We start from the raw sequence: 26134 nt of genomic DNA on the forward strand, positions 1-26134 counted from the left end.
TTAAAGTCTTTCTTAACCATAAACTAAATTGTAAATAAGAAAAAAATTAAGCGACGAAGAAGAATTGTTGTAATAATTATTACAAAAGAATTGAAAAAAGATTTACGGAAAATATGCCAAATCCTGTTTTCTTAATTCTTGGAATGTAGAATAGTAATTGCGATTCTAAACAATTTTACTTTTGTTTGAAAGGGGAGGGTATCTAATAAAATGTTTTAAAGTTTCTTATAGATATTAATCTTTTATCGGATGTCCCCGATAGAATAGTTGATTATGACAAGTTCTCAGTAAGGACCTTACTTATGACACACTCTAGACTAGACTTAAGGCAAGCCAAGAGATTAGGTAAGAACCTTAAGTAGAGACTAGAAAAGACACTAGACCAAAAACTAGTAGTCTAGGTTTAACTATAGACTAGACTAGAGTCTAGACTAGGTCTCTAGTAGACGATAAACTAGAGACTAATCTAGATTAGAGACTAGACTAGGAACTAGACTAGAGATTAGACTAGAAACTAGACTAGAGACTAAACTAGACTAGAGAAAAAACTAAACAATACCCGAGAGACTAGATTGGAGAATAGAAAAACTCGGGACTATACTAGACATTAGATTAGAGACTAGACTATAGACTAGACTAGGCAATAGACTAGACTATAGACTAGACTATAGACTAGACTATAGACTAGACTACTATGACTAGACTATAGACTAGACTATAGACTAGACTATAGACTAACCTTAGACTAACTATAGACTAGACTATAGACTAGACTATAGACTAGACTATAGACTAGACTATAGACTAGATAGACTATAGACTAGGAACTAGACCTATAGACTAGACTATAGACTAGACTATAGACTAGGCTATAGACTGTAGACTAAGACTAGACTATAGACTAGACTATAGACTAGACTATAGACTAGACTGCTAGGACTAACTATAGACTAGACTATAGACTAGACTATAGACCTAGACTATAGACTAGACTATAGACTAGACTATAGACTAGACTATAGACTAGACATAGACTAGACTATAGACTAGACTATAGACTAGACTATAGACTAGACTATAGACTAGACTATAGACTAGACTATAGACATACTGATAGACTAGACTATAGACTAGACTATAGACTAGACTATAGACTAGACTATAGACTAGACTATAGACTAGACTATAGACTAGACTATAGACTAGACCTATAGACTAGACTATAGACTAGACTATAGACTAGACTATAGACTAGACTATAGACTAGACTATAGACTAGACTATAGACTAGACTATAGACTAACTGTGACTAGACTAAGACTAGACTAATAGACTAGACTATAGACTAGACTATAGACTAGACTATAGACTAGACTATAGACTAGACTATAGACTAGACTATAGACTAGACTATAGACTAGACTATAGACTAGACTATAGACTAGACTATAGACTAGACTATAGACTAGACTATAGACTAGACTATAGACTAGACTATAGACTAGACTATAGACTAGACTATAGACTAGACTATAGACTAGACTATAGACTAGACTATAGACTAGACTATAGACTAGACTATAGACTAGACTGTAGACTAGACTATAGACTAGACTATAGACTAGACTATAGACTAGACTATAGACTAGACTATAGACTAGACTATAGACTAGACTATAGACTAGACTATAGACTAGACTATAGACTAGACTATAGACTAGACTATAGCCTAGACTATAGACTAGACTATAGACTAGACTATAGACTAGACTATAGCCTAGACTATAGACTAGACTATAGACTAGACTATAGACTAGACTATAGACTAGACTATAGACTAGACTATAGACTAGACTATAGACTAGACTATAGACTAGACTATAGACTAGACTATAGACTAGACTATAGACTAGACTATAGACTAGACTATAACTAGACTATAGACTAGACTATAGACTAGACTATAGACTAGACAATAGACTAGACTATAGACTAGACTATAGACTAGACTAGACTATAGACTAGACTATAGACTAGACTATAGACTAGACTATAGACTAGACTGTAGACTAGATATAGACTAGACTATAGACTAGACTATAGACTAGACTATAGCTAGACTATAGACTAGACTAAGACTAGACTATAGACTAGACTATAGACTAGACTATAGACTAGACTATAGACTAGACTATAGACTAGACTATAGACTAGACTATAGACTAGACTATAGACTAGACTATAGACTAGACTATAGACTAGACTATAGACTAGACTATAGACTAGACTATAGACTAGACTATAGACTAGACTATAGACTAGACTATAGACTAGACTATAGACTAGACTATAGACTAGACTATAGACTAGACTATAGACTAGACTATAGACTAGACTATAGACTAGACTATAGACTAGACTATAGACTAGACTATAGACTAGACTATAGACTAGACTATAGACTAGACTATAGACTAGACTATAGACTAGACTATAGACTAGACTATAGACTAGACTATAGACTAGACTATAGACTAGACTATAGACTAGACTATAGACTAGACTATAGACTAGACTATAGACTAGACTATAGACTAGACTATAGACTAGACTATAGACTAGACTATAGACTAGACTATAGACTAGACTATAGACTAGACTATAGACTAGACTATAGACTAGACTATAGACTAGACTATAGACTAGACTATAGACTAGACTATAGACTAGACTATAGACTAGACTATAGACTAGACTATAGACTAGATTATAGACTAGACTATAGACTAGACTATAGACTAGACTATAGACTAGACTATAGACTAGACTATAGACTAGACTATAGACTAGACTATAGACTAGACTATAGACTAGACTATAGATTAGACTATAGACTAGACTATAGATTAGACTATAGACTAGACTATAGACTAGACTATAGACAAGACTATAGACTAGACTATAGACTAGACTATAGACTAGACTATAGACAAGACTATAGACTAGACGATAGACTAGACTATAGACTAGACTATAGACTAGACTATAGACTAGACTATAGACTAGACTATAGACTAGACTATAGACTAGACTATAGACTAGACTATAGACTAGACTATAGACTAGACTATAGACTAGACTATAGACTAGACTAGACTAGACTATAGACTAGACTATAGACTAGACTATAGACTAGACTATAGACTAGACTATAGACTAGACTATAGACTAGACTATAGACTAGACTATAGACTAGACTATAGACTAGACTATAGACTAGACTATAGACTAGACTATAGAGACTAGACTATAGACTAGACTATAGACTAGACTATAGACTAGACTATAGACTAGACTATAGACTAGACATAGACTATACTATAGACTAGACTATAGACTAGACTATAGACTAGACTATAGACTAGACTATAGACTAGACTATAGACTAACTATAGACTAGACTATAGACTAGACTACAGACTAGACTATAGACTAGACTATAGACTAGACTATAGACTAGACTATAGACTAGACTATAGGCTAGACTATAGACTAGACTATAGACTAGACTATAGACTAGACTATAGGCTAGACTATAGACTAGACTATAGACTAGACTATAGACTAGACTATAGACTAGACTATAGACTAGACTATAGACTAGACTATAGACTAGACTATAGACTAGACTATAGACTAGACTATAGACTAGACTATAGACTAGACTATAGACTAGACTATAGACTAGACTATAGACTAGACTATAGACTAGACTATAGACTAGACTATAGACTAGACTATAGACTAGACTATAGACTAGACTATAGACTAGACTATAGACTAGACTATAGACTAGACTATAGACTAGACTATAGACTAGACTATAGACTAGACTATAGACTAGACTATAGACTAGACTATAGACTAGACTATAGACTAGACTATAGACTAGACTATAGACTAGACTATAGACTAGACTATAGACTAGACTATAGACTAGACTATAGACTAGACTATGGACTAGACTATAGACTAGACTATAGACTAGACTAAAGACTAGACTATAGACTAGACTATAGACTAGACTATAGACTAGACTATAGACTAGACTATAGACTAGACTATAGACTAGACTATAGACTAGACTATAGACTAGACTATAGACTAGACTATAGACTAGACTATAGACTAGACTATAGACTAGACTATAGACTAGACTATAGACTAGACTATAGACTAGACTATAGACTAGACTATAGACTAGACTATAGACTAGACTATAGACTAGACTATAGACTAGACTATAGACTAGACTATAGACTAGACTATAGACTAGACTATAGACTAGACTATAGACTAGACTATAGACTAGAGAGAAGATAGAGACTAGACTAGAGACTGACTAGACTATAGACTAGACTATAGACTAGACTATAGACTAGACTATAGACTAGACTAGACTAGACTAGACTAGACTATAGACTAGACTATAGACTAGACTATAGACTAGACTATAGACTAGACTATAGACTAGACTATAGACTAGACTATAGACTAGACTATAGACTAGACTATAGACTAGACTATAGACTAGACTATAGACTAGACTATAGACTAGACTATAGACTAGACTATAGACTAGACTATAGACTAGACTATAGACTAGACTATAGACTAGACTATGACTAGACTATAGACTAGACTATAGACTAGACTATAGACTAGACTATAGACTAGACTATAGACTAGACTATAGACTAGACTATAGACTAGACTATAGACTAGACTATAGACTAGACTATAGACTAGACTATAGACTAGACTATAGACTAGACTATAGACTAGACTATAGACTAGACTATAGACTAGACTATAGACTAGACTATAGACTAGACTATAGACTAGACTATAGACTAGACTAAGACTAGACTATAGACTAGACTATAGACTAGACTACTAGAACTAGACTAGACTAGACTATAGACTAGACTATAGATTAGACTATAGACTACAGTATAGACTGGGACTATATACTACACTATAGACTAGACTATAGACTACACTATAGACTACACTATAGACTAGGCCATAGACTAAAATATTCTTAAGTACTTAACAATTTTTCTCACAAATATTATAACTCTTCGCTTCTTCCACTATCTTTGAATAATTCGCTGAGAACATGACATGATGATGATGAGGCAAGTTGTACGAATAAAATAATGATAAATTGAGGCATAATTTATTATTTGCACAACACTTGAAATTTGAAAGTGTGGCTCTAATATTAAGAGATTTAAACCAATCATAAGACGGGCATATACTATAAGCATTCAGTTCAATTCAATCGCTTGCTTACTCATGCCACATTACTCCAAATTCCACTTAATAAACACTTAAATCTTTCACTAAAAATATGAAAGAAAACAACATTGCTAAAATCGGAATATATGTATTGAATTCTTTTATAATCAAAAAAGAGATGAATAGAAAAATTGAAAGAAGAAATAAGTTATTATTGTAGCACGTTGTTGTTAATGACACTTAAGTGTCAAAATATTATGATGTGCTGTTGCCACTTAGAAAGAAAATATTGCATGTGAACATATAACAAATATATCAACAAATTTTGTAAATTATTATGAAATTTAATCAAAATTCTAATTATCACTTTTCGCTTATTTGTTATCGAATTCAAAAATTTTAGGTTATGTTATTATTTTTTTAATTAAAAGACATCTAAATAATATATCTTCAACTTAAAATACAATAATTTAAAATCTCTTTTTTGTCAGTCTCCATTTTGTCTATTATGAAATCTTATAATAATTTTTAATAAAATTTAAAATATGAAATTTATAGTAAATTAATTTTACATGACATTTTAATGTTTTCAACAGGTAAATATTGAAATAAATATCTAGTATTTCATTAAGCCCCCACACCCATAAAACTTTAAAGTTTATAGCACAAATTAACACTTTTACTTTTTTTGTTTTGTATTCTTAACATTTCTTAAAAAATATTTATTTTAATATTTAATTAACTTAAAAAAAATAAAGAAAAACAAAACGGTACAAATACAAGTTGGCTGACAACGGTTCTAAAGTTACCCTAATCGTAATGCAGACTAGACATTAGAAATGACACTAGTGGACTAGAGACTTAGCAGGCACTTGTCTAGAGACTATATTGGCGATCGCACTAGAAACTGGAATATACAAGATACAAAATTATAGTATATTTTTGTTAATAGAGACTAATCTAGAGACTAGACTAGATACTAGACTAGAGACTGGGCTAGAGACTAGACTAGTAACTAGACTAGAGACTGGGCTAGAGGCTAGTCTAGAGACCAGACTTATAGTCTAGAGACTAGACTATAGATTAAACTAGAGTCTAGACTAGATACTATACTAGAGACTAGAGTAGAGAGTAGAGAGTAGACTAGACTAGAGACTAGACTAGAGACTAAACCAGAGACTAAACTAGAGACAACACTAGAGACTAGACTATAGATTAGACTATAGATTAGACTAGAGTCTACACTAGATACTATACTAGAGACTAGACTAGACTAGAGACTAGACTAGAGACTAGACTAGAGACTAGACTAGAGACTAGACAAGAGACTAGACTAGAGACTAGACTAGAGACTAGACTAGAGACTAGACTAGAGACTAGACTAGAGACTAGACTAGAGACTAGACCAGAGACTAGACTAGAGACTAGACTAGAGACTAGACTAGAGACTAGACTAGAGACTAGACTAGAGACTAGACTAGAGACTAGACTGGAGACTAGACTAGAGACTAGACTAGAGACTAGACTAGAGACTAGACTGGAGACTATACTAGAGACTAGACTAGAGACTAGACTAGAGACTAGACTAGAGACTAGACTAGAGACTAAACTAGAGACTAGACTAGAGACTAGACTAGAGACTAGACTAGACTAGAGACTAGACTAGAGACTAGACTAGAGACTAGACTAGAGACTAGACTAGAGACTAGACTAGAGACTAGACTAGAGACTAGACTAGAGACTAGACTAGAGACTAGACTAGAGACTAGACTAGAGACTGCACTAGAGACTAAACTAGAGACTAGACTAGAGACTAAACTAGAGACTAGACTAGAGACTAAACTAGAGACTAGACTACAGACTAGAGATTAAACTAGACACTAGACTAGAGACTAGACTAGAGACTAGACTAGAGATTAGACTAGAGACTAGACTAGAGACTACACTAGAGACTAAACTAGAGACTAGACTAGAGACTAGACTAGAGACTAGACTAGACTAGAGACTATACTAGAGACTAGACTAGAGACTAGACTAGAGGCTAGACTAGAGATTAGACTAGAGACTAGATTATAGATTAGTCTAGAGATTAGACTAGAGATTAGACTAGGGACTAAACTAGAGACAACACTAGAGACTAGACTATAGATTAGACTAGAGTCTAGACTAGATACTATACTAGCGACTAGACTAGAGGCTAGACTAGAGACTAGACTAGAGACTAGACTAGACTAGAGACTAGACTAGAGACTAGACTAGACTAGAGACTAGACTAGACTAGAGACTAGACTAGAGACTAGACTAGAGACTAGACTAGAGACTAGACTAGAGACTAGACTAGAGACTAGACTAGAGACTAGACAAGAGACTAGACTAGAGACTAGACTAGAGACAACACTAGAGACTAGACTATAGATTAGACTAGAGTCTAGACTAGATACTATACTAGAGACTAGACTAGGGTCTAGACTAGAGATTAGACTAGAGACTAGACTAGACTGGAGAATAGACTAGAGACTAGACTAGAGGCCAGACTAGGGACTATATTAGAGATCAGACTATAGACTAGCCTGGAGACTATACTATAGATTAGACTAGAGATTAGACGAAAGTATAGATTAGACTAGGGACTAGACTAAAGACTAGACTAGAGGCTAGACTAGACAAGAAGCTAAACTAGAAACTAGACTATAGATTAGAATATATATTAGACTAGAGACTAGACTATACTATAGATTAGACTAGAGATTTAGTTTGATACTTGACTAGAGACTAGACTAAATACTAGACTAGAGACTAGACTTAAGACTATACTAGACTATGCTCGAACTAGTCTAGAGACTCGTCCAGTGAATTTCTCTATTCTCTTTGATTTAGAGAATATAGAATTATCTGGCCTATGGTATTGATCAGAATGATCAGTAGTGGCCAGATCATTCTCTGATCTAGAGACTATATCAGTCTCTAATATGGAGACTAGATCATTCTCTGATATAAAAATTAGATGAGTATCTAATCTAGAAACTAGACCTGTATCTGATCTTGAGACTAAAAAAGTGTTCTTACTAGAGACTTGATCAGTCTCTGATCTAGAGACTAGACCATACTATGATCTAGATACTAAGTATATCAGAGTCTCATCTTGAGGGGTGATCAGCCTCTGAACCAGATACTAAATCAGCATATGATCTTGAGACTAGATGAGTTCCTGATCTAGAGACAAGATTAGTATCTGTTCTAAAGCCTAGATCAAAGTCTGATATTGAACGTAGATAAGTCGTTGATCTAAAGACAAGATCAAACTACTATATTCACTGTAGGGTACTCAAATGATGAAATGTTTCACTAAGAGACCACCCATAAGTGATCAACGGTTTAGTTAAGCCATAAATAGTTGCTAATAATGTGTTAATAAGTTTGAAAATAAACGTTCAATGACCTAAACTATGGATTTTTTATTTAAATTTCGTTTGTGTTTTTTTTTTTTCTTCTTGTACATAATAAACATAACTCTAATGTTTTTCAGCGTTTTGTTTTAGCTTCTCTTTGAAATATTGTAATTTATCTAACGATACACAGTGGGGCAGAATGGAAATTTTTTGGAAATAAATCTGGCATTTCTAAACGGCTGAGCGTAGCCAAGGAGTATTCGAATTTAAGTTTTGAAGATGAACCCTGCAGATGCCCCAGGGACGGCGCTGTGGCGGCTCAAAGTAGGGTACCTACGACATGTAAAATTTTTAAACTCGTTCCATTTTTTTGTTTTTCACCCAAATACAAAGGTTTTTATATTTTGTGAAAGCGCTCGACGAGATCTTGAAAAAACATGCTTGGACATACTACTTATCTCTTATAATATCCGAGTTATAGGCATTTAAAAATTTAGTGATACAAAATTTACCATACCTTGGTCCGCCTTTTTTTGAATACCGGGGGTAATTTTGGACCAAATGGACTAAATTTTTTCTTGTTAGTTAGACAACAAAATTTCCAATAATATACAAAAAATTTCAGATCAATATCGTTTACAGATCCAAAAATATATATTTTTTAATTTAAAAATTCAAAAAATTTTAGATTTTTGGCGTTTTTTTGCCAAAAATGTGTCTTAACTCTTTTATTAATAAAATAAAATTTTTATTAAGAACATATAACAATTTTATAGTTTTCTAAAAGGTATCTTTACGCAGAACGCTTTGGCGTAAAAAACTTGTCCTATTTTTTGAAAATGTTGCCACTGCGTCCTTCCGAATATGACCTATTTTTTATCAAAACTTCAACTTTGGGCGACATGTTCTAAAATCCCAAAGCTGGGATCAGAAAACTGAAAGCAGTTTTGGAAACCTCAATATGTTTTCTATTTACTCCAAAAGTATTTTCCCAGCTTTGAAAGAAATGTGAACCCTATGGGCAAAAAAGTAAAAAATCCCATTTTTGGAATTTTCATTCCTATTTTTGGGAATTGCGGGATGCCCTTTGACCTTTTCAATTTTTTTTTGCATATTCTTATTTGAAATGACAAATTTAACAAGCGTTGAAAATTTCATTGAGTTTCGTTCATAAATAAAGATTTTGTCATATATTACATATTTGTTTAATTTCTAAAACTATGATTTATATCAAAATTTTAATAGGATCGCAGATAGCTACAACAATTTAGTCCATATTTATCCCTTAATATCATTTTTTAGTTAGATATGGAAATTCTCGACCCTTTACAAAAAATTTCAAGCCAATATCTCAATTACATTCAAAAATATGTTCATTTAAACCTGTGTCCCTTAATTTCATCTTTTTCATATTTTAGTATTAAGTATGACAGCACATATTTAAATCTTATATTTACCTATTTTCTATTTGTTTGCTTATCCTTATAATTGAAAGGTCCTATTTTGCTTAAATTTTCAAAAATTTATAACTATTTTTTACCAAAATTTTTTCGACATGATCATGTAGGTAAAAATATACAGGTAATGATAATTTCGATTCATTCACTAATAAGAAATATCAATGACTGAATTACAGGTTATAGTAATATAGTCCTAAATGTTAATAGGTAGACAATTCGTAATTTTTTACTTTGGAATACCTGTATCGGAAATGACAAGAATTGGTATATAAGTAAACTTCTCAGATTTTAAGTACCATATTTAATAAATCTACAATGAAGATTACATTAAAGTACGAAGAGTTGTGTTCCGTTTTATGGAGTGTATCTTCAAAAGGGCCAGAAAAAATTGAAGACATTTCAAATTATATAAAAACTACATATAGTAGAAAAGTAGACAAAACAGGCATATCAAAAATTTAAAACTTTTTGATGTAAAAAGTAAGTCCGTTGATGGAAATCAAAAGAAATTTCGATTAAAATTTTTTAGTTGGATGGAAACTACTACGGAAATCTCAACTTACAACACATAAACAGGAGCGCCTTGCAAGTCATACGAAGACTTATGTTCAAGGTCAAAAAACAAGAGGGTCACACAAAAACTTTTTTCAATCTCAAATGAGGAAATTGCTGATACATTTAACGAAATGCTGAAAAAGGAAAACCAACCTATGGATGCCGTACATATTGCAACTATTCTTCCTAATGCATCACCAAAACGACTTAAGCGAATTGTGGAAAGTATACCAACTCCAACATCATAATCAAATTTTACTGAAGAGGAAGCAATAGCGCTTATGTTGGAACTGGGTCTCAGTCGAAATAAGTACCAAATATTAAGGAAAGCTCTGCATGAAAAAGGACACAATATATTACCATCATACAAGGCGATCCAGGAAAAAAAAACAAACTATCCTACTAAATCAACAAAAAATAATGAAGAATTGAAAGAACTGAGAGCTGCGGAAAAAAGCAGAATCCAAGAAGAATTTAAAGTTCAGATGGGATTAAACATCGACAAACCACTTTCAAGTGGAGGTAGTACAAATGACGGTAATACGTCGAGAAGGTTTTTTCGTGATTTTGAAATTACTTCAAAAATAACTGGAATCGACAAGGAGTTGCTTCGAAGAGTTAAAACTATTTTAATGGCACTGAATAGTAAACATAAAATTAATGAAAATTGATTTGGGGAATACACATCTGAAATTTCTAAATTACTTGTATATCTGTATCCATGGAGGGAACTAACACCAACAGTACACAAAGTATTGTGTCATGGTCAAATAATAATTGAATCGAATATTCTTCCACTTGGAGAGTTAACAGAAGAAGCCCAGGAAGCGAGGAATCGAGATTTTAAGCATGTTCAACTATTCAGCTCAAGAAAATGCTCCAGGCAATCACAGAATGAAGATATTTTTAATAGTTTACTTCTATCTTCTGATCCTGTTCTTTCAACTATGCGAAAAAGATGGATTTGTTATGAAACTCTATCATCTCAAAACAAGGAAGATTTAAAGGACTTATATTACCTTCTGGATATGTATACCGATATGACAGATTATTTTATAGAAAATAAGTAGTGTTAGGAATTAACTATATAAGTAGGTTGTAAGAATTAATTGTATTATGTTTAAGATAAACAGTTCAAATAAAAAAAGCTATTATACTAACGGATGATATTGTATTAAATTGTGTTTTATATTTCGGTGGACGGGAAAGGTAATTTGTGTGGGGTGATTTAGGTGTTGTTGTGCGTGGCTCATAATAAAATTATAATTTTTTTTATTTTATATACAATATTATAATAAAATAATTAACTAAATAATTTTTAAAAATTGTCCAAATATTTTATTCAACACCAAATGTATGTTCTGTCATACTTAATACTAAAATATGAAAAAGATGAAATTAAAGGACACAGGTTTAAATGAACATATTTTTGAATGTAATTGAGATATTGGCTTGAAATTGTTTGTAAAGGGTCGAGAATTTCCATATCTAACTAAAAAATGATATTAAGGGATAAATATGGACTAAATTGTTGTAGCTATCTGCGACACTATTAAAATTTTGATATAAATCATAGTTTTAGAAATTAAACAAATATGTAATATATGACAAAATCTTTATTTATGAACAAAACTCAATGAAATTTTCAACGCTTGTTAAATTTGTCATTTCAAATAAGAAAATGCAAAAGAAAAAAATTGAAAAGGTCAAAGGGCATCCCGCAATTCCCAAAAATAGGAATGAAAATCCCAAAAATGGGATTTTTTACTTTTTTGCCCATAGGGTCCACATTTCTTTCAGGGCTGGGAAAATACTTTTGGAGTAAATAGAAAACATATTGAGGTTTCCAAAACTGCTTTCAGTTTTCTGATCCCAGCTTTGAGATTTTAGAACATGTCGCCCAAAGTTGAAGTTTTGATAAAAAATAGGTCATATTCGGAAGGACGCAGTGGCAACATTTTCAAAAAATAGGACAAGTTTTTTACGCCAAAGCGTTCTGCGTAAAGATACCTTTTAGAAAACTATAAAATTGTTATATGTTCTTAAAGAAAATTTTATTTTATTAATAAAAGATTTAAGACACATTTTTGGCAAAAAACGGCCAAAAATCTAAAATTTTTTGATTTTTTTAATTAAAAAACGTATATTTTTGGATCTGTAAATGATATTGATCTGAAATTTTTTGTATATTATTGGAAATTTTGTTGTCTAACTAACAAGAAAAAATTGAGTCCATTTGGTCCAAAACTACGCCTGGTATTCAAAAAAAGGCGGACCAAGGTATGGTAAATTTTGTATCACTAAATTTTTAAATGCCTATAACTCGGATATTATAAGAGATAAGTAGTATGTCCAAGCATGTTTTTTCAAGATCTCGTCGAGCGCTTTCACAAAATATTGTATTTGGGTGAAAAACAAAAAAATGGCACGAGTTTAAAAATTTTACATGTCGTAGGTACCCTACTTTGAGCCGCCACAGCGCCGTCCCTGGGGCATCTGCAGGGTTCATCTTCAAAACTTAAACTCGAATACTCCTTGGCTACGCTCACGCCAAATTTTATCCCGATCGGATCAGCCGTTTAGAAATGCCAGATTTATTTCCAAAAAATTTCCATTCTGCCCCACTGTGCGATTTTTTTAAAAATGGGCATATTTTGAATATGGTTATCAGTTGCCAGATTGTTTCAGGTGCACGTTTTAGAAAACTTTTCTATATTTATATATATATATGTGTGAGTATATGTAAGTTATAATAATATGTCAAATATACTTGACCACACACGTTGCTATAGACTGATCATTCAAACAAGAGTAGTGTATAAGCTATAAGAGTTGTATTTCCTCTTTACTTGGTGGCATCACTTACATGTTCGTGTGCTGCTGTTGCTTTTAAACTTTGGTTCGATTAAATGTTAAAAAAAAAACAAGAAATCTTTTAATACATAATGAAAATAAATAAAATAAAAGAAAACAAACCTAAAAAACAAAACAAAAACGTACGTGGAGTATTTGAAAAGTCTACACAGTTGTCAAAAAGCCATCAATGTCAAATCAAACACAACAACAACTCACTTTTTTTGACAGCACACCTCTCATCTTGATCTCAAATGCAAGTAAAGTACAAGAGTTGGTACTACGTACGTTTGTGGTAGACTAAATCAATGATGGGGCACTAGCAGAGGGAGATTTACCTGGTACCACAACAATTCAATTCCAATTCAATTTAATTCAATACAATCTCTTTGCCATATAGAACACATTACAACTATTTCAAGCGATTTATTTTTTCTTCAAGTTTTTTGATTTTTATTACATTTAATTTCTTAAACCAAAAAAACTCATTGTCATTCGTTTATACGCGCCTGTTCAATTGGGGATTATTTATTGTTCATATTTATTTGTGAGTTGTAATGAAGTTTTTTTGTTTTTGTTTTAAACGTTCACCAACTTGATCATGTAATCGTCGAGACCCTGTCATTGTTGTTGGCTATTAAGGTGTGATTACAACAGCAAATAGTGTGTTATTGAGACATTTCGCTTTATTTGGATTATAAATGGAATTTTTTGATTTCTAAGAAAAATTAGGTATATAGTATTTTCCGAGATCGGTTAGCCAATAGTTTTCTTGTTTTCCCTTTTCATTAGCTTCATATACCTAAATCTTAAATTTATTTTGACAGACATACTTATTTCATATTAATTAAACTCTTGGTAACTGATCTGTTCTGCTTCCAAAGTATTTTATAAATATTATACATAAAACTTTTTTACTCCACTAATTCATAATGTCAAAAGTTTTGAAAGACAACCTGGAGTCATTGATTTGATATAAACAAACAACAACAAATCAGCGAAGACATAGTGGAGACCACCCAAAAAAAAATGTTTTTTTTTTTTGAAAACAAACATAATTAGGTTTCCAAAACAATATAGAAGACAAGCTGGAGACGATAATATTTACATATTAATGTTTAGTTAAATAAAAAACATATTTGTTTAATTCAAAATTATGTTAGACATAGTGTTTTTCACATTGCCTGATCAAGCTAGACATTATGGTAGGAAATGATCAACATAGATCAATCATATGTAAAGAGCATTTAGATTTATGTTTGAAAAATATCAAGTATATAAAAAATAATTGCAAGACTATGTGGAGACTTACAAAGAATTTAAAATTTAAAGAGAAAATTTGAAGAGAATCTCTGTTTGAAGAGAAAATTCTTCAAAGAAGATCTTCTAAATTAGTTTTCGAGAGTTTTGGAAATAGTATTCAGGAATTCGTAAAGATAAGAGTGAAAAGTTGTTGAATAATCCGAATAAAACTAAAATTGCGGTTGCACTGGGGAAGACAGTTGCTGAAAGAATCTTAAGGCATAATATTAATTGATCTTCAGACATTGTCGAAGGATACTGGATTGAATCTCAGAAGTTCTTTAAATTTGCCGTACGATCTTGGAATACTAACGAGATTATTTGATGATAATGTCGTTTTAGATTCAATAATTAGATCAGTATCTGACTTAAAGGCTTGTTCAGACTCTTATCTAGAGAGAAACTAGATCAGTATCTAGAAAACTAGAGCAGGATATGATCTAGAAACTAGATAAGTATCTTATATAGAGGACTAGTATCTGATCTAGAAGACTAGATCAGTACCTGATTTAAAAGACTAACCCAGTATCTTATCTCGAGACTAAACCAGTATCTTATCTAGAAACTAGATCAGTATTTGATCTAGAAAACTAGATCAGAATGTGACCAGTAACTAATCTAGAAACTATATTAGTATCTGATCTATAAACTATATCAGTACCTGATCTTTAAATTAGATCAATATCTGATCTATAAACTAGATCAGTATCTGATTTATAAACTAGATCAATATCTGATCTATAAACTATATCAGTATCTGCTCTAGAAACGAGATCAGTATCTGATATTGAAACTAGATCAGTATCTGATCTTTAAACTAGATCAGTATTAGACCTTTAAACTACATCAGTATTAGACCTTTAAACTAGATCAGTAGTTGATCTATAAACTAGATCAGTATTTGATCTATAAACTAGATCAGTATTTGATCTATAAGCTAGATCAGTAGTTGATCTATTAGCTAGATCAGTAGCTGATCTATAAGCTAGATCAGTATCTGATCAATAAACTAGATCAGTATCTGATCTAGAAAACTAGTTCAGTATATGATCTAGAGACTAAATCAGTATTTGATTTAGAAGACTAGATCAGTATCTGATCTAGAAACTAGATCAGTATCTGATATTTAAACTAGATCAGTATCTGATCTTTAAACTAGATCAGTATTAGACCTTTAAACTATATCAGTATTAGACCTTTAAACTAGATCAGTAGCTGATCTACAAGCTAGATCAGTATCTGATCTATAAGCTAGATCAGTATCTGAACTATAAATTAGACAGTATCTGATATATAAACTAGATCAATATCTTATTTAGAGATTAGATTAGTATCTGATCAAAATACATGATCAGTATATGATCTTGATATAAGATCAGTATCTCACACTAGAAATTAAAAATTTTACGAAATTTTTGTAAAATTTTTAATTTTCAAAAAAAAAATTTAAATTTTACTAGAATTTTGAATTTTCACTAGAAAATTAAATTTTTCTAGAATTTTGAATTTTCCTTAAATTATCAAATTTTCACAAAAATTTCGAATTTTTATTAAAATTTAAAATTTTAGCAAAAAAATCGAAATTTTAATAGAAAATCTAAATTTCACTAGACATTCAAATTTTTACCGGAACATTGAATTTTCATTTGGACTATGAATCTCTTAAGAAAAACGTATTTCAATTGCGAAATTTTACAAGAAATTCAATTTTTGACTTAAATTTCAAAGTCCGACTATAAAACACCTAAAGATTTTGCGAAGTAGGAGCCAACAGTGATACCTAGTGGAGAAACATTCAAAACTGCCACGATTCTACCCTAAAGACGGCTACGGGCTGCATTCGAAGAACCTCTGAACGCCACCTACATATGGAAACGAAGTTTCTCCTAGACAGAGAACATAAGTAATATCATGCTGATAAAACAGTACCTTCTGGGATGTCATCGGAAGAGTCATCCGAACATCAAACAGTTATATGCTCCCCCGAGTCATATCAGGAACACCTATACGGCAACTTTGAATAACAGTCATGTTGGACTTGGAAGTCGCCCACCACCATTAACAGAAACTGAAGAATTCTGGCTCAATTGAGGTTGGTATGGAGCAACAGGCTCAATGCCTACTGGACCCTCTCTCAACTAAATGTTCAGCATGTGATCAGGGTCCTCATGATACCCACCACAAGTAGCACGAATATCAGTCCTGAAACTCAATGCAGAATCCCCGGATTAGATTATTATATAGTCGTAATTATAGGGTGGTGGATAGGAACACAAAATTCTCATGCTGAAACCCAAATGAGAAGGGAACGAAAAGTCTCCTCAGTATAACAAGTCCAAGGTTAGTTTGATGATAATTGTGCGAAGGGAATATGACTAAACACTTTCCAATTACCCAACACACACTGGTGCATCACAACATAAAAACTCCCGGGAGTCTTAAAAAACTTTTTACAAAATCCAATTAATACGATAGCACTCTTTTACTAAATTAATAGCACTTAACCTATAACAATTTCTGTAATAATATAGTTGTATAATATTCCTTTTTTGTTGTAAAGTAAAACTTACCTACAAGGAAGTCAAAAATAATAGTTACAAATAACTTCTACTTAATTACTAAGAAATATTATAAAAATTGCCATTTAACTATTTATCATTTATAAGATTCAAAGCAAAATGACCACCACAAGACATCCATAATCAATGGCAGTTATTAATGACAGTTGTTTTGATTTATTAAAATTCTTTAAAAGACAAAATTGTTGTTTGTCAATTGTTGCAATATCACAACTACACAACTACTACTACTACTTCCAATTGCAAAACTTGGCATCATAGTGGAGCAAGTACAAACCAAATACGAACTTGAGCAAATATATACGGATATTTTTTATATGTATATCCCTCTATCATGGTCATTTAATCCTTTGGGTCCTATTGCTTGTGTGTACACCCATAAATAAGTGATCATGTCACCATTTTAATAACTCTTCAGAAACTACTACTTAAAATAGCAAAAGATACATATTGTTGAACAAAATGCAACTCTGCAAACAAACAAAAAAATGCAAAAAGAAAAAAACTAAAAGAAAAAGATGAAAACTAAATAAACTAATAGTTTTGAAAGCCAAAAGCGTAAACTTGCAACATCATGATAATTTTCCAAAAACAAATATTTTAAACGCACACGTACCACTCACTCACTTACAACCAATTCCACAAACTAAGTTGAGTTGAGTCTAGGAGTTTAAACTGAACTAAACTAAAGTTAAGTAAACTAAATTGTAAAAAAAGAAATAACAACGCATACAACATCTAACGCATGCCACCATATGTGGTGATAATACTGTTTTGCCTGCATGGCCATAATGGCTATTTTGCTGCTGCCGCTAATATTATTGTGGCAACGACAATGATGCTGATGATGACGACGTTGAAAAACTGTTTTGTTGCACTAAATGTTTGTTAGACCATCTACCATCCAGTAACGTAACGTAACGGCGGCGGCGGCATTATTTCACATTTAACTCTTTAGCGATTACAAAGACCTGATATTGTCTCATTTTAGCAGCATGTGACAGTTTTATTACTGCCTAGTGTGGTCATCTACTAGCAACTACAACAATATAAACTGCAACCACATTAGCCAACAAATAAAGTAAGTAGTTGAAGAAGTTGTAGTACGAGGGGTGTTTGAAAAGTGTTTGAAAAATATAATGATAGTCCAAACAATTGAATAGTCCTTAAACTAGAGCATTACTGAGACCACACATAAAAACATTAACTAGTCTATAGACCTGCAAGTAGACTAGTCTATAGACTTGTCCACAAAATAGTCAATAGACTAGTCCATAGACTAGTTTTAGTCCATAAACTAGTTTATATACTAGTTCATAGACTAGTTTATAGATTAGTCCATAGACTAGTTTACAGACTAGTCTACAGATTTGTCAAAAGACTAATATATATAGAATAGTTCATAGACTTGTCCACAGACTAGTTCAAAGATTAGTTAATAGACTAGTCCATAGACTAGTTCATAGACCAGTTCATAGTCTAGTTCATAGACTAGTCCATAAACTAGTTTATAAACTAGTCCATAGACTAGTTCATAGACTAGACCATAGACTAGTTCATAGACTAGAAAATATACTAGTTCATAGACTAGTCCATAGACTAGTTCACAGACTAGTTCATAGACTAGTTCACAGACTAGTTCATAGACTAGTTCACAGACTAGTTCATAGACTAGTTCACAGACTAGTTCATAGACTAGTCCATAGACTAGTTCATAGACTAGTCCATAGACTAGTTCATAGACTATAGTTTATAGACTTGTCCATAGACTAGTTTATAGACTTGTCCATAGACTAGTTTATAGACTTGTCCATATACCCAATTATACACTAGTTAATAGACTAGTCGATAAGTTAGTCAATGGGTAGTCAACACGCCAGTCAATAGAACAGTCAATATACTAGTCCATAGACTAGTTTATAGACTAGTCCATAGACCATTTAATAGATTAGCCCATAGACTAGTCAGTAGATCAGCCCATAGACATAGTCCATAGTCACTACACTAGTCTAGAGATTAATCAATAGACTAGTCCATAAACTAGTTTATACACTAGTCCATAGACTAGTTTACAGACTAGTTCATAGACTTGTCCATAGACTAGTTCAAATATTAGTTAATAGACTAGTCCATATACTAGTTCATAGACCAGTTCATAGACTAGTTCATAGACAGTTCTGTGGACTAGTTTATGAACTAGTATATGGACTAGTCTATGGACTAGTCTCTGACCTAGTCTATGAACTAGTTTATAAACTAGTCAATGAAATAGTCTATGAACTAGTCTATGAACTAGTTCATAAACTAGTCTATGAAATAGTCTATGGACTTTTCTGTAGACTAGTCCATAGACTAGTTCATAGACTAATCCGTAGACTAGTTCATAGACTAGTCTATAGACTAGTTCATAGACTTGTCCATAGACTAGTTCATAGACTAGTCCATAGACTAGTTCATAGACTAGTTCATAGACTAGTTCATAGACTAGTCCATAGACAAGTTCATAGACTTGTCCATAGACTAGTTTATAGTCTTGTCCATAGACAAGTTCATAGACTAGTTTATAGACTCGTCTATAGACTAGTTTATAGACTAGACCATAGACTAGTCCATAGACTAGTTCACAGCCTAGACCATAGACTAGTTTATAGACTAGTTCATAGACTAGTTTATAACTAGTTCATAGACTAGTTTATAGACTAGTTCATAGACTAGTTCATTGACTAGTCCAAAGACTAGTCCATAGACACTTTCATAGACTATTTCATAGACTAGTCCATAGGCTAGTCCATAGACTAGTTCATAGACTAGTTCATAGACTAGTTTATAGACTAGTTCATAGACTTGTCCATAGACTAGTTTATAGACTAGTTCATAGACTAGTTTATAGACTAGTTCATAGACTAGTTCATAGACTAGTTCATAGAGTAGTTCATAGACTAGTTCACATCCTAGTCCATAGACTGTTTCATAGACTATTTCATAGACTAGTCCATAGTTGATAGACTAGTCCATAGACTAGTCCATAGACTAGTTCATAGACTAGTTTATAGACTTGTCCATAGACTAGTTTATAGACTAGTTCATAGTCTAGTCCATAAACTAGTTCATAGACTAGTCCAGACTCGGTCATAGACTAGTCCATAGGCTAGTTCACAGACTAGACTATAGATTAGTTCATAAACTAGTCCATAGTGTAGTATATAGACTACTGCATAGACTGGATAATATACCGGTCCATTGAGTATACCATATACCAGTTTATAGACTAGTCTATAGAAGAACTTTTCTAAATCTTCCTCGTAGCTATAGAACTACTAAAAATCTTGCAATTTTTTCACCATTATTGCTATTCTTTCATCTTCTTCAGCATCATGATCATCAACTACTCTTCATTACTCCTGGCTTAACACAAAAAAATGTGTGTATGTTTTTATTCCTATTTCTTTCTTTAGCCATAAATATATTAGATGTTTGTTGCAACATTATGCCTGGTTATTTAGTTGGATGTTTGTTGAGTTAGTAGTTTGCTATTAGTTTCTTTGGTTGGTTGGTTGGCTGACTTGGATGGTGTTTAGTTAAGCTGAAGCTGGAGTAAGTTTAACCATTTAAGGTTTTTGTGGCTGCTACTTACAGTTGCAGTTGTTGGTTTGATAATTTTTCTTTTTTTCTTTTTGCAAACTGAAAAAGTTAGATAACTTAACAGGTGAAATTAATTTTTTGTCACTTCATAAATTTATTTGCTGTCTCTTAAAATGAATAACCACAGCAATAACAACGACATAAAAAAAGTGCTTTAATTTGTTGCTGCTGCTGGTGCTTGCTAGTTACTGTCATTACTGGTTGTTAGTTTGACTACCAATTTTCTACTTAAGCTTGTTAACAAAGTAATTCGTCAATTAAATCCCATTATACTTCCTATTGAAACTAGTTTGCGTGTAATAGAGAGTTGATTAAAAAAAAGCTAAATTTAATTAGTAAACAGTGAATTACTTAATTAACAAACTGTCATAATTGCTGTGTTGTTTTTTTGTTTGTTTGTTCGATAATCACTACAATTCATTGATTCGTAAAGTTAATGATTTGAGAGAAATCGATTATTTATAAACTAGAATGTATGTATTCGATTATGCCGAATCCTCTACGTGTCAACTATATTGTCATTTATAGAGTCGAAAGTTGTAACACTAGTTATTAAGAATCTTTATTTGTCATCCGTAATTGTATGATCGCTAGATCATGTTGAAAGACTTGGAGTCCCAAAGAAAATATTCCTCTCGATTAACTAGTTCGCAATACTTCTGCCTAAAACATTATTTTATAATTTAAACTCTTTTTAAAAAACATCTCCTCTAAAGAACTTCATTATTAAGTAGTTTTTATTAATTCATTTATTTATATATTTATTATAGTTTGTGCCAAAGTTTGGCCAAAGTGATTATCATTTGACATGACGTTTTGTATATTTATGATGCATTTAGGTCATAAACATGCAGTTTTTTCTCGTAGCTCTTTACCACCTTTAGCAGTATATAAACTGCTACTTCTTCAGTTTGTTCTTTTTGTTGGTGTTTTGTTTAGACATGTTGTAAGTGAGTTTGTATTTATGAAAATAATATAAACAAAATAATAATCATTTTATAGCCACGTTTTAAAAAAAGTCGGGGTATATTGATTTAGTCGTTTCGTTTGCAACACCTAGATGTATTGCTCATAGAATCCGTGTATTATGGGTTCTAATTTCGTTATTCAGCCCGGTAATCTAATGTAATGTATGTCCGTTTGGTTCGTCTAGTCTAGAATAACTTGAATATTGCCTATTCTTTTGACAAGTATGTATAAAGACTGTTCTACCTAGTTAGTAGGCTAATCTGTCTGTTGACTAGTCTATTCTATTGACGAGTCTATGGACTATTCTAACGCCTAGTCTATGAACAAGTCTATAAACTAGTCCATGGACTAGTCTATGAACTAGTCTATAAATTAGTTCATGGACAGGTCTATGAACTAGTCCATGAACAAGTATAAAGACTAGTATATGAACAAGTATAAAGACTAGTATATGAACAAGTCTATTGACTAGTCTACGGACTAGTCTTTGAACAAATCTATGGACTCTTCTATGAACTAGTCTACGAACTAGTTTATGAACTAGTCTAGGTACTACACTATTAACTAGTATAAAGAGTAATCTCTAGAAGACTCTACGGACTATTCTATTGACGAGTCTATGGACTATTCTATTGACGAATCTATGGACTATTCTGTTGACTAGCCTATGGACTAGTTGATTGATTATTCTATGAAGAAGTCCATGGACTATTCTAATGACTAGTCTATGGACAAGTCTATTGACTAGTCTATGGATTAACCTATTGACTAGTTTATGGGCTAGCCAATGGACTAGTCTATTAACTAGTCTATGGACTAGTCTATTGACTAGCCTATGGACTAGTCTATTGATTAGTCTATGGACTAGTCTATTGATTATTTTACGAACAAGTCTATGGACTATTCTAATGACTAGCCTATGGACAAGTCTATTGACTACTCTATGAACTAGTCTATTGACTTGTCTATGGATTGACCTATTGACTAGTTTATGGGCTAGTCAATTGTCTGGTCTATTGACTAGCCTATGGTCTAGTCTATTGCTTAGTCTATGGACTAGTCTATTGATTATTCTACGAACAAATCTATGGACTATTCTAATGACTAGTCTATGGACAAGTCTATTGACTACTCTATGAACTAGTCTATTGACTAGTCTATTGTCTGGTCTATTGACTAGCCTATGGACTAGTCTGTTAAATATTCTATGGACTACTCTCTTAACTAGTCTATGGACCAGTCTATTGATTAGTCTATGGACTAGTCTATTGATTAGCCTATAGACTAGTCTATTGACTTGTCTACTGATTAGTCTATTGATTGATTTATTGACTACTCTATTGATTATTATATAGACTAGTCAATGGACTATTCTAATGACTAGTCTATGAACTAGTCTATAAATAGTCAATGGACTTGTTTATATTGTAATCTTTGGACTAGCCTATGGATGAGTCTATTGATTAACCTATAGACTAGTCTATTAATTAGTCTATGGACTAGTCTATTGATTATTCTTTGAACAAGTCTATGGAATAGCCTATTGACTAGTCTATGGACTTGTCAATTGTCTGGTGTATTGACTAGCCTATGGACTAGTCTATTAACAAGTCTATGGTTTGATGCATGTACTAGTCTATTGACTAGTCTATTGATTAACCTTTAGACTAGTCTAGTGATCGATTCATAGACAAGTCCATTGAATATTATATGGATTACTCAATGGACTATTCTAATGACTACTCTATGAACTAGTCTATAGACTAGTCTAGTGACTAGTCTATGGATGAGTCTATTGATTAACCTATAGACTATTCTATTGATTATTATCTAGACTAGTCTATGGACTACTCTAATGACAAGTCTATTGACTATTCTAAGGACTATTCTATTAACAAATATATTGACTATTTTATTGAGTACTGTCTAATCTATTGACTAGCCTATGGACTAGTTTATTGATTAGTCTATGGGATAGTCTATTCATTAGACTATTGACTATTCTATGAACTATTACATTGACTATTCTAATGACAAGACTATGGATTAGTCTATTGAGTAGTCTATGGACTATTCCATTTACTAGAATTCTCTAGTCTGTCGACTAGTGTATGGACTACTTCACTGAATAGTCTATTGAAAATTGGTTGAAATTGATATATTGAAATAAAAATATAGTTGAAAAATCGACGGACTGGTCTATGGAATAGTCTATTATTTTGTTTACGGATTAGTCCGACAAGACTATAGACTAGTCTATTAAGTAGTCTTGTATTGTCTAGTCTGTCGACTTTTTAATCGACTATTTGTTCTATTGACTAATCTATAGACTAGTCATGTCTATTTTCTTAAATGTGGACTGATCGATTGACTAGTCTTTAGAATAGTTTATTGACTAGGGTCCCCATAAGAACCCTTACTAATTTATATCACATTACGTATTATGGTCCTATAAGATTCGTCATAACCGAACCTCTTTAACCATTTTAAGTTATTATGACGTAGCAGGTTTCGTTTTTGGTTGGTCCTTTAGGTTGCTGGCTGCAACACGTGAGTCAAACGAATACATATTTTGCTTGTAATATTTATAACACGTCAATTTGGTGTTGTTAGAGGGCGTTCACATTAGGGTGATTTTTTCCCCGTTTTTTTTTTTCATTTTCTTTTTCGCAAAAAGTAAGTAATTTAAAAATGTATATTTTGTTTAAAGTACCCTACAAGTGGTAGAGAAAACTGGACAATCACTAAGAAATGCATAAACAAATATTTTAACATATTTTTCCAATTTATAAATGAAGACACTTTTTACTCAAACTAGGAACTTTTAAGCGTTTCTTTCCACTTTTGAACCACTTAATTATTAGCGAACTAGAGATTTTACTGGTGGTTGGTAATGCAAAGGGTAGCCATAGTTACATTTGTGTGAATATCAAATTATTTACAACAGTTTTTGTAATCAGGAAGTTAATTGTTCTGCAATGTTGCATAACATATATCATAGAGCATTATTAAGTCATTGTCACTCAATAATAATTTGCAATAATTTTCTTTTTTTCGCCTTGTCTTTAGCTGAGTATGAAAAAGAAAAATCGATAACATGTAATGACAAATGTAGTTAGAACACGTCGACTGAATTACTGAATGACTTAAAGGAAAAAATTTGAAGTAAATTTTATAAAATCACAACCCATTACAAAGTGGTTGGAGCTAAAGAGTTAAAAAGTGGGTGGTGGCAATATATAAAGAAAATTACTTATTTGACCCAAAGTCTATTAACTATTAAAAGTGTCTTAAGTAACCAAAACAACTTAATACTACTATATATCGTTCACATTAACATTGTTGAACAATTTCTTAAAACTTACCCTATAGCACTTCTTTAACAATATTATTAAAAGACTTACCTAAAAAGAAAAGAGGTAATAAAAATATTTAAAATTTTATACAAAAAAATTTAAAAATAGTTGTAAATATTTAAAATTTGGAAAAATTGTATTCATAGCTTTGAAATCGAATAAATATTCATCAAACCTAATTAAAGATTTGTATTACACTCTTTATATTAAATTTGAATTTAATAACTGAAACATTTTATACAAGCCGAATTTGGTAACCTTTATATAAAATCTTATTGAATTCAATTTAAAACTTAATTGTCTTAAAAGTATTTATAGTATTTTTATAGCAAATCTTAAAATATTATTTCACTTTCGAATTCTTTTCTATTGTAGCTAAATTGTGTTTAATTCACTATTCAAATTTCATCGTGGTATTTCAGAATTGAATTTGTATCCAATAAAACTATAAAAAAGATTAATAACTTTTTTATAGTATTTTTTGAAATTTGTTTAATTAAGAAACTTTTATGATTTTTTCTCTAACAATGATTTTAATTCAAAATGTGTTATAATATATTTTCTTTAAGTGCAATTAAGATATTTTATCTCACGCAATATAAAATAAAATGATTTTTTTATTAGTTACTAACTGTGGATTTCTAATATTGCTCAAAAGCTAATCAAAGTTTTGAATATCTCATTTAAATATAAATTGTGGGATAAATGTTTAAAGATAGTTGTAA

At 31.8% G+C, this 26134-nt stretch overlaps 1 protein-coding gene across 1 annotated transcript in view; it reads right to left on the reverse strand.

The window, feature by feature from the left end:
• Positions 1-26134, reverse strand: part of LOC119605627 (homeobox protein invected) — a 142068-nt gene that overhangs the window by 92607 nt on the left and 23327 nt on the right. Inside the window, exon 2 of the mRNA XM_037958841.1 lies at positions 21742-21747. Within this exon, the coding sequence (XP_037814769.1) occupies positions 21742-21747 (6 nt within the window). The remainder of the gene's footprint in view (positions 1-21741; positions 21748-26134) is intronic.

This window comes from Lucilia sericata, unplaced genomic scaffold, assembly GCF_015586225.1.
Source record: "Lucilia sericata isolate MDLA Ls3-8-SP2 unplaced genomic scaffold, ASM1558622v1 Contig000504F_arrow, whole genome shotgun sequence".
NCBI classification, from domain to species: Eukaryota; Metazoa; Arthropoda; class Insecta; order Diptera; family Calliphoridae; genus Lucilia; species Lucilia sericata.